The 10,654-nt window shown below is 54.0% G+C and overlaps 1 protein-coding gene across 3 annotated transcripts in view; it reads right to left on the bottom strand.

Annotated features, from left to right (window-relative positions):
• Positions 1-3,095: 3,095 nt before the first annotated feature.
• The window catches only part of PQLC1 (PQ loop repeat containing 1), a 44,709-nt gene continuing 37,150 nt past the window's right edge, over positions 3,096-10,654 (bottom strand). For all 3 annotated transcript variants that reach the window (XM_011934366.1, XM_011934365.1, XM_011934364.1), the window contains one exon: positions 3,096-3,357. In XM_011934366.1, coding sequence (XP_011789756.1) covers positions 3,296-3,357 — 62 coding nt within the window. In that variant the 3' untranslated portion in view covers positions 3,096-3,295. The remainder of the gene's footprint in view (positions 3,358-10,654) is intronic.

The raw sequence follows: 10,654 nt of genomic DNA on the forward strand, positions 1-10,654 counted from the left end.
AGGGGCGGGGGTCGTCTGGCTCTGGGGAGCGCCTGCGTGAGCAGCCCCAGAACTCGGCGGGGCCCTGCCTGACTCCCCTGGCGGCGCTGGGCGAAGTCACTGGCCTGTGTCCTCCTGCCCCGCTTCTTTCTTTGGATTTTTAATTTTGTATACCTAGATAAAAATAAATTTAGTGAGTCCCAGAAGTTCCACACGTACTGTGGGTGACTTCGTCCCCCCTCTGGCTTTTCCTGCCTCCGGCCGGGGAGAAAAGGGTAGCGCAGCCATTGCCAGGCCCCTATGGCACCCAGAATGGGCACCCTACGGAAGGAGGCCCTCCGCATCCACCGCTGCCCAAGGCCACATCACCTTCCCAGGGATGGGACAGAGGTTTGAGCCGACGCTCACAGCACCCCCAGTGCCGCCCCAGTAACTGCCCTTTCGGTGGTGGGGGAAGAGGATTCCAGCCCTGACCTCTAACCTCCATTCCCTGACACCACCTCCCTAGGGAATCTTCAAGGCTTGACCTCAGGGAGGGTGACAAGGGCCTCCTGATACTCCCTTGGCCTAAGGTTTGCATGTGGCATTGCAACCCTTCCATGGCCGCCTTCTGGGCTTTTCTGCAGGTGGAGAGGAAGGAAATTTCCACACCGCGCTGCTCTACGCTCGTTCATTTTAATGAGTTCATCCAGGAAACGAGACATGATGGCCACGGGATGCCTCACCAGAGGGTCCCACTGTCCATTACACAGCAGGAGTCTGTAGGGGACGCAGGTGTGGAGAAAAGGGAGACGTGCATGGACCCGGTGAGTGCCTGAGTGCAAGCCCCAGTCCTCCATAGCAGGCCTGCAGCAGCCCACCGGGACCGCCTGGGGCTCAGAGCCGCCTCCCCCAACAGCCAGGTCAGCTGGTGCCCCAGGTGCCCATGACACGGTGGGTCCATGGATGCCAGGCACACAGCGTGGGTGGGCCTGGGGTCTGGCTCTGCACTGAGGGCTGCCCTCTCACAGTGACAGCCTTGGGTCTTGCTCAGGAATGAGCAGAGCTTGGTACTGGTCTGAGAGGCCCACGCAGAGGACAGCCCGAGGGGCCACACGCTGAGGCCGGTGCCCCCTAGTTGCTGCTTGTCCCAGCATTGCTGGTGACCCCCAAAGACAGAAGGATTCCTCCTGTGCGGTGAGGTGCTGACCACGACGAAGACCCCCAGAAATAAACCCAAGTTGTTCTTCCTCGGAGGGCCAGGTCAGAAGTGGGGAATGTCGGGGGATAGGGAGTCTTGGACCTGCCCCTTCCCACTTTGGGTTGCATTGTCTGGCCAGGGAGCCCCGGAGCCCTCCAAGACCAGGGCCCACTAGAGGCTACCCTGGGTCACCAGGATGGGGGTGCCGGGCACTTGTGCTAAGCCTTTAGTGGTGGGAGGCAGAAGGGGGATGTGTGAACCGCAGAGGCCAGGGCAGCCAAACCCGTCTCTGAGGAGCCGAAAGGACCCCTGGGCCACTGGCCCACAGGCAAAGGGCAGTGACAGGTTGAGGGGGCTGGGCTGTCATTTGGGGGCCCTGGAGGAACCCGGGTCACACGGGAGCCTTCTAAGGTGGTCCAGGCTAAAGGGTGTGTCTGGGCAGAGGCCAGGACCACAGCCAGATCCTTCCCTCTGCCCGGGGCCCATTCATACCACACGGGATCCACAAATGGTTTATTGATTCCAAGTCACCACATGGGATACATTCAGCAGTCACCGCGCCTGCAATCGGTGACATTTTAATGTGAGGCAATTACCGCTACAGACATCTTGCTTCATGTTAAAAAAATAAAAATTTTCAAAGCATCTCACAGGCCAAAGAGCTAAACAGTACCCTCACTCAGACATTCAAGAGTGTTTCCGAGGGAAACTCAGGAGGCGGCAGCGTGGAGCATCGTCTCATGGCCACAGCCACGGCCCCCGGCGTAGAGCTCAGATGCCTGCGGGAAGCGGCCCCTCCGCCTGCAGAAGGGAAGACGATGCCTGTTGGAGCCGCACAGAAGCATCCAGAACTCTGAGGACTGGGGGCCAGCTGCGGTCAGTGCAGGGCTGCTGACACAGTGTGACCTCGTGCTAAACTGAAAACGGGGTGGGGGCAGAGCGTGGGGTGACAAGGGTCAGACTGGCAGCTCCCACTGTAGCGAAACTGTGGGAGCCAGCACAAGGGGGTAGGCCCCGGCACTCCCACTCAGGAATTTGCTTCAGGCCAAAAGCCCGGGGCGGCAGGGTGAGGGGCCATCGGCCAGGACCTGCGTGGCAGGGGCAGCCCCTCCACTCCCTGGACCCGAGGCTGCCTCTCTCCTGGAAAATGGACATCAACGCTGTATCCGGAGGTGCAGTCGGTGTCCAGAAGGAAGGGGATCTCTGCCAGTGGAGCCCAAGGGTGGCGTGCAGGCTGCCTGTGCACAGCCTCGGCACAGCCCCTGCAGCCTTCGCCCATGAGGGCCTCCACGTTGTCTGATGGTCGCTGGCATCTGCCACGTCCCCAAAGACTCAAGGACCAGAGGCTCTGACAAGAGCAGCGTGAGCTACGCCTGGTGATGCTCATTAGGGCTGGACACAGCACAGCCACGAGGCATTCGGGCCTGGTAGCCGCTCTCAAGGCCCAGGAAACACCAACTGCCAGAAACCCAGGAGCACGGTGACCCTGCGTCCACACAGCCGCCTTTCCACGTGTACCAGGCAGAGAAAGCCCCGGCCCTCCCCGGTGCCAGACCCCTGGGCAGCAGAGACCAGCCCAGTCCAAGCAGGGTGTCTGGCCAGGGTCTTGCGGGGTCGATGGCTCCGCTCACAGGACTTGCAGGGTCTCCTGAGGTCACCCCAGCTTCAAGGTTTGCAGCTGCTGGCCCATGGGTCAACCTGGAGCAGGTTCCTGCAGGCCGCCTTCCGCTGCCCCGTGCGGACCTCGGGCTCAGACGGTGTTTCGTAAGAGGAAACGGGAAAGACACTTGCTTTCTATATCACCCTAAAAGCGTCCAAAACCCTTGGGCTCAGATCCCCCCTGGCTGTCCCACCCCCGCCGCCCACCCAGAGAGATCCCACAGAGGCTGGAGACCCCAACACCCGGACCCCGTCTTCCCCACACCTGCAGCGGCCACAGCACCCACCAGTGCCCGCGGCTGGCTGGCCCACACCCTTGTCCTCCCCACTCTCAGAGGGCCTTGGTGCCAGCAGGGTGCACAGCGTGCAGCGCCGGCTTCTGGGGGTGGCGGGCAAAGGCGCAGGCCTGCCCCAGGATGGCCAGGTCCACCAGCACCTGCAGCAGGCCGCACACGGAGAACTGCAGAGGTGCGCCCTTCAGCAGGAAGTAGGCCGTCTTGAAGGCGTCGCCACTGGTCCACATGAGCACCATCTTGATGCTGTGGAGACACAAGCAGGCGGTCGGTGGGGAGGACGGTGACCTGGGGCTCAGTCCGCGGGGAGGTCTGGGGCTCAGGGGGCACCCAGGGAGTGGAGGGGACACGCAGGCAGTCCACGGGGTGACCCAGGGGTCAAGAACACCCCAGGGGGTCAAGAGGATACCCTGGGAGGTTGGGGCCTGCCTGGGTGGGGAGCGCTGCCTTACCCCAAGGAGTCAGGACACCCCAGGGGGCCAAAGGACACACCTTGACCCTGCCTGTCCCACACAACCCCGGCCCTTGACCTCTCTGTGGCCTCAGGAGCTGCTGCCTGGCTGGGGCTCCGGGGGCTCCAACTCAAGCACTGCATGCCCAAGAACAGTGAGACCAGCTCAGGTTACAGCAGGTGGCAGGGGTGGGCAGCCGAGGGGCCTCTGACAGCGAGAGCAGCACAGGTTACAGCAGGCGGCAGGGGTGGGCAGCCGAGGGGCCTCTGACAGCGAGACCAGCCCGAGGTTACAGTGGGCGGCAGGGGTGGGCAGCTGAGGAGGTCAGGGCTTCTGACAGTGAGACCAGCCCGAGGCTACAGGGGACGGCAGGGGCGGGCACTCGAGGTCAGGGCCTCTGGTGGGTGGTGGCGATTCCGGGAGGGGCAGGCCTGGGAGGGTGCTGAGGACGCAGATAAGGGCCTCCAGGCACACAGCAGAGCGGAGCAGCTGCTCCTGGGTCTCTGCCCGCCAGGCCTCCCTCCCTGGTGATTGGCTCAAACCTTCCCTTCCTGAACAGGGAGCAGCCGCCACCCACCATCCTAGTCCAAACACACTTCCCCCACCGCCATGTTCATGCCCTGGCTTTCCTAGCGGTGAACATGAGTGCTGCTGCGCTTTCCCACGTGAAATGTTTAAATCAGTGGTCACTGACCCTTCCACAGCTCCTGAAGCCAGAGGCAGAGCCTGGGCGGGGAGCACTGCCTGGACAGAAAGACACAGCCATCCCCCACCCTGGGGCCTCCATCCCGCTCACAAGCCAGGGTAGGCGCCTGCCCTGAAGTGGCCTGGGTGCCACAGCCGCCCTGCGCGAGAGTCTTCGGGCACAGCCGTGGCCAGGTGTGTGGGTCAGGGCTGGAGCTAGGAACCCGCAGGAGACAGCTGGCATCTGCACCCCCTTCTCTCCTAAGCCCACAGTGCTCGGCTCTGGAGCATCTTTTTGGCCTCAGAGCATAAGTCTGGCTTTATCATTACACCCACTGGGAAAAACCAGGAGGTTTTGGGACTGTTTCCACTTGGGTTGGTTTAGCTAAATTATAAGGCTTTCCCCCAACCCACAGGGTGCATTTTCTCCCCGTTTTTATTCTCTGGGATGTGTCTTCCCCTGGATGCAGCTCCAGCTCCACAAAATCCAGTCTTTTCCACAGACAAAAAGACAGAGTGGCGGCTGGGTAGCACTGGGGGAAGGTGGTGTGGGCACCTGGGCCTCTCACACACCCCAGCAGTCAGCCCAGGCTTTGGAATCCCCCTTCCTCCTTTAGGCGCGGGCAGGGTACAGCTGACCTGGGGTGGGGCTCCGGGCCTGGGACCACAGCCCCATTGCAAAGGCACCCGCCTTTCCCACGCTGCCCATGCACACAGCAGGCGCCCAGGAATCGCGCAGTGACGCCGCCTTCGCCCCACACAGCTTCCAGTTGACCCCACACCAGGATGGGAAACAGAGCATTCGCCTGACCTTCACACACGGCTGAGATTTCCCAGGATGTGCTTGCGAACAAGACTCAAGGCCTGAGAGCCACAAAGGCGGCCATGCCTGCTTCAGGGACGGGCTACTTCCCACACAAAGCCCATGGCTTTATTTGGCGTGCAGCATCGGCTCACACTTGAGTTTCAACACTTTGTTTTTAATCAGTGGATAACTGTGTACACACACACCCACACACACACAGACACACAATTTCCGGCTTCCCTTGAAAAAGAGCCTTTTCAGATTTTAGATTATGCATCTAAAATTTCCTTCATAGATATGGATTATTTAACAGATATTCAAGTTATTTCTTCTTGGGTTAAAGGAATTGTTCCATTTTATCCAGATTTTCAAATGTATGGTCATGAGGTTGTTCACTGTACTCTTTTGATGCCTGTGGGGTCTACAGAATATCCTCTTCTTACCAAATACTGGGGATCTGTGCTTTCTTGTCATTCTGGCTACCGGTTTATCAGTTAATGATTTGTTCCCAAGAACCAGCTTTAGGTTTGGTTTTTTATATTTGCTGCAGTTTTGTTTTCATTTTTGTTGCTTGGTGTTAGCTCCATTATTTCCTTCCTTCTGCTTGCTTGGGTTTACTTTGCATTTCATTTTCTAGTTTCTTAAGCTTAGATTGACGATTTGAGAACTTTCCTTTTCTAAAATCAGTATTTAATACTACAAATTGAACTCTAAGCACTGCTTCGGTTGCATCCCACAAATTTTGATATGGTGTTGTATTTTTCAGTTCAAAATATTTTCCATAGTTTGCTTTGAGACATCTTTAACAGATTGTTTAAAGGTGTGTTGTTTAGCTTCTAAATCTTTGGAGACCTAAGATCTGTTTCTGCTATTAATTTCTAGCTTAATTCTATATTCGTAGAAAATACTCTGGACAATTTCAGTTCTTTTAAAAAATTCTCATGACCCAGGATATGGTCTGTTTTGGTGAATACCTAACGGGATCTGAAAAGAATCGTACATTCACTTGGTTGTTGATGGTGCCCATGTTTTCTACATCCTTGCTAACTTTGTCTGCTTTTTCTATCAGTTACTAAGGACAGCTGGAGTCCCTAAGTGTAATCAGTTCTGGCCTTACGGACTTCCAGGCTCTGGGGTTCCGTGCACATGCACTCAGAACTGTTGTATCTTCTTGGTGAATTCACCGGTTTATCATGATGCAATGTCCCTTTTTATTCAAGGCAAATGTCCTTTACTTTGCCTGGTATTAATACAGCGACTCCAAGCTTTCTTTGATTCATATATGCATAGTGTATCTTTCTCCATCCTCTTATTTTTAATCTCACTGCATGGCCTCCTGCTCGGTATATCCCTGCACCCCAGCATCAGCCATAGATGTAATCAGACTTAAAGTGAGCTTGCTGTAAACAGTAGGTAGCTGAGTCTTGGGTTTCCTTTTAAATTTGAACACTGCTGTCCTTTAATTGGTATGGTTAGGCCATTTACATTGAATGTTATTGACATGTTTGAATTTAGGTCGACCATTTTAATTTTTTTTGTTCTCAGCTTGTCCCTGCTGTTTTATTCCTGCCTTCTTTTAGATTATTTGAAATTTTAAAAATATCCCATTTTAATTTATTTATCTATTTGATTTTTCACTGTATCTTGTGTGTGTGTGTGTGTGTGTGTGTGTGTGTGTGTGTGTGTGTGTGTGTGTCTGTGTGTATATATATATATTTTTTCTCTTTTTTTTTTTTTCTGAGATGGAGTCTCGCTCTGTTGCCCAGGCTGGAGTGCAGTGGCATGATCTCAGCTTACTGCAACCGCCGCCTCCCAGGTTCAAGCAGTTCTTCTGCCTCAGTCTCCCAAGTAGCTGGGACTTGGGACTCCCAAGTAGCTGGGACTCCAAGCACCCACCACCACGCCCGGCTAATGTTTGTATTTTAGTAGAGATGGGTTTCACCGTGTTGCCCAGGCTGGTCTCGAACTGAGCTCAGCCAGTCCACCTGCCCTGGCCTCCCCAAGGGCTAGGATTACGGGCGTGAGCCACCGTGCCCAGCCTGGATCGTTCTTCTAGTGCTCTAGGGCATTGGTTCCCAAGTGGGAGTGATTATGACCCCATCCTCACACCCCTGCCCAAGGAAACATCTGGCAATTTCTGGAGACATTTTTAGTTGTCACAGCTGGAGGAACACGGCTGGTATCTAGTGTGTAGAGGCCATAGATGCTGTTAAACATCCTGTCATACCAGGATAGTCCCCCACAATAAGGGATTCTCCAGTTCAAAGTGTCAACAGTGCTGCAGTTGAAAAATCCTATTGTAGGGACTATAATATATGTAACTTGTCCGAGTCTCCTTAAGATCAATATTTTTGTACTTTAAGTGGAACGCAGAAGTCTTCCCACCAAGTTCACTACAGTCTCCCTCTTTTACACTGTAGTTGTCACGTATAGCTCTACATTCTCTAAAAACCCCACCAATGTTATATTTTTTGCTAACTTTCACACATATTTTAAATAACTTAAGAAAAATATATATATTTACCCAGATATTGGCCATTTCTGTTGGTTTTTCCTCATTCCTGGGGTCCCAAGTTGCTCTTTGGTCCACTTCCCTTCCAGCAGAAGAACTGGCTTTAGTATTTCCTGTCGAGTAGCATGGCTGCCATGACTTCGCTTCACTTCCTTTCATTTGAGAAGGTCTTTATTTCGCCTTGATTCCTAAAGGATTTTTTTTTTTTTTTTTTTGCTGAATATACAATTCTGGGTCAAATGTTCTTTTCTTGCAGCATCTGAAAAACGAGCCACTTCCTTCTGACCTCCCTCATTTCTGGTGAGAAACTCATAGTAATTTGGATCCTTTTCCTCTGACTGCTTTTGAGATTTTATTATTTGACTTTGATTCTTACCACTTTGATTGTGATGTGATATGTCTGGGATTCACTGAACTTCTCACATCTATGTTTGTCTTTCACCAGATTTTGGGTGTTTTCAGCCCTTATTTCTTCAGTGATTTTTCCTCTGTGCCACACTCTTTCTCCTCTCTTCCAGGCTCAGATGACAGAATATTAGACCTTTTGGAATTTGCCCCAACTCTATTCATGTTTTTGTTATTGTTTTTCTTTTTTTTTTTTTTTTTGAGACAGAGTCTCGCTGTGCCCCCAGGCTGGAGTGCAGTGGCCGGATCTCAGCTCACTGCAAGCTCCACCTCCCGGGTTCATGCCATTCTCCTGCCTCAGCCTCCCGAGTAGCTGGGACTACAGGCGCCCGCCACCTCGCCCGGCTAATTTTTTTGTATTTTTAGTAGAGACGGGGTTTCACCGTGTTAGCCAGTATGGTTTCGATCTCCTGACCTCGTGATCCGCCCGTCTCGGCCTCCCAAAGTGCTGGGATTACAGGCTTGAGCCACCGCGCCCAGCCTTGTTACTGTTTTTCAATTGCTTCCTGTTCAGAATGGACATTTTTTATTGATCTGTCTTCAAGTTCACTATTTCCTCTCATCTGCATTCTACAGTTGTGCCATAAAATACATTATTTAGATTACTGTATTTTTCAATTTAAAATTATCTATTTGGTTTTCTTTAAACCTCTATTTCTCTGCGGAGATGTTCGGTCTTCCCCCGCGTTCCAAGAACGTTTGCTCTTTTCCGTTAGAGCAGTTACAACAGTGACTGTCGGCCTGAGCTGGTTTTTACTGACTGTCATTTCCATCGAGAGCTGAGAAACTCTGACTCTTCAAACATAACTTTGGTTTTTATCTTGGACATTCTGAACATTATGCAGTGAGATTATGAGTCTTCCATGGTCCCATCAACAGTGTTGCTTTTCCTGCTACCAAGTACTTCACGTGGTTAGATTCAGGGTGCGAGGTCTGACTTGTTTTTGGTGGACTACAGTTCAATTTAATTCCACTTCAAAACCTTCCTTTTGCTCTTTGGATCTGTCCTTCATGTGCAACACTCAGAGACAAGACTGGGACTTGAGAGGTCGACTGTCCACAATGACACTGAGTTCTCAAAGCTGTTGGGATGTAGTTTAGGGCCAGATCTATGCATGTGTAGTTCAAGGGTGAGTCCAGAAACTTCACCACAGCATCCCTATTCTTCCTCATCATGGTGTACCCAACCTTCCCCATCAGAGTACCATAGAGTCCCCAACCCTCCCCACAACGTCACCACAGTCCCCAGCCTTCCCCACAACCTCAGCACAGTCCCCAGCCTTCCCCACAACCTCACCACAGCCCCCAGCCTTCCCCACAACCTCACCACAGTCCCCAGCCTTCCCCACAACCTCACCACAGAGTCCCCAGCCTTCCCCACCACCTCACCACAAGACGTTTTCTAGTTCACTCTCTTCTAAATTTGAGCATTTTTTTCGCATCACATATGAATGAACTAAGCTATAATTTAAGGCACGTTTAAGCTGTAATTTAACATTCTCTTATTCTAAAAGAGACCATACGCACCACACAAGTCCTATATAAAGGACCAAAGACAGGTGTAAAAGAGACAGACAAGGCACCCTGGAGGATCTGCCGACTGTGTGTTGCCCAGGGTTTCCCACATGGCTGGGCGTGTTCCAGTGTAGACAGAGGCGGCCAGGGCACGTTTGCTTTGGCTGCTTTGACAGACAACGTCCCTCCTCACAGAGCGGCCACACAAGGTAACTGTGAACAACTTTCAGACTATCTTCCGTGAAACAGTCAAAGCGAGCAACTGAAACCTAGAGAGACAGCTTTTAGCTCCCACTGTAACATCAGGTAAAGCCACGTGGTCTGCAAGCCCCCGGCTGCCAGGTGTGGCTGGGGAAGGGCCGAGAGGCTCACTGCGGCACCCGTACCATGGCCTCAGGTGGGGGCAAGTGGGAAGGTGATGCCTGACCCTGGCCCCCAGGGAGGAGAAGCAGAGCCTGGAACAGCCTGGGCTGCTTTGCTGTCTGGAGGGAAATCGGGGGTCGGTCCCCTTCTGAGGCCCCAACCACAGGCAGAGCCCAGGCCCATTCGGAGCCCACCCTTGGAGGGAGCTGGTTAGCCCCGAGGGGCCAGTAGGGGCCTGGACACCTCCTTTCTATCCCCTTCCCTGCTGATGCCTCCAACACACAGAACCCCAGGGAGCCAGGCAGGCCAGGAGGCAGGTGGCTGGCCACGCCAGTGAGGAGGAGGCTGGCCACCCCAGTGAGGATTCCACAGTGGCAGAGCTCAGGCCTGCACACACCAACAAAGATGGAGGCGGATGCTGGGCTCCAGAGTTCCAGCCGGGACACAGCCCTGGTCAGACAGGGGCCGGCAGGACGTGCAGCTGAAGCCTGATCCCAGGACCACCTGTCCCTGTCCCCGGGTCACTGCCCAGTGCCCTCAGTGTTAGCATCCCCGGGGCCTTGACGCATAGGTGTGCCCTGCAGCACGGCACCTGCAGACACAGAGCCATCCCTGGGCTGGGCTCTGCGGGCTGCAGTGACATTCCAGCTGCTGGGACAATCCGTCAGAGAAGATGGCTCCACCACCGTGGCACGGGGACTGGAATCCCAGCCACCCCCACCCCCCTAGCTACATCATTTAGAGGGCAGGGGAGGAGCCGGGAGCAGGGAGGGGACAGCAGCAGGGAGGGGACAAGAGCAGGGAGGG

Source organism: Colobus angolensis, unplaced genomic scaffold (assembly GCF_000951035.1).
Source record: "Colobus angolensis palliatus isolate OR3802 unplaced genomic scaffold, Cang.pa_1.0 Scaffold135, whole genome shotgun sequence".
In the NCBI taxonomy this organism is placed as follows: domain Eukaryota; kingdom Metazoa; phylum Chordata; class Mammalia; order Primates; family Cercopithecidae; genus Colobus; species Colobus angolensis.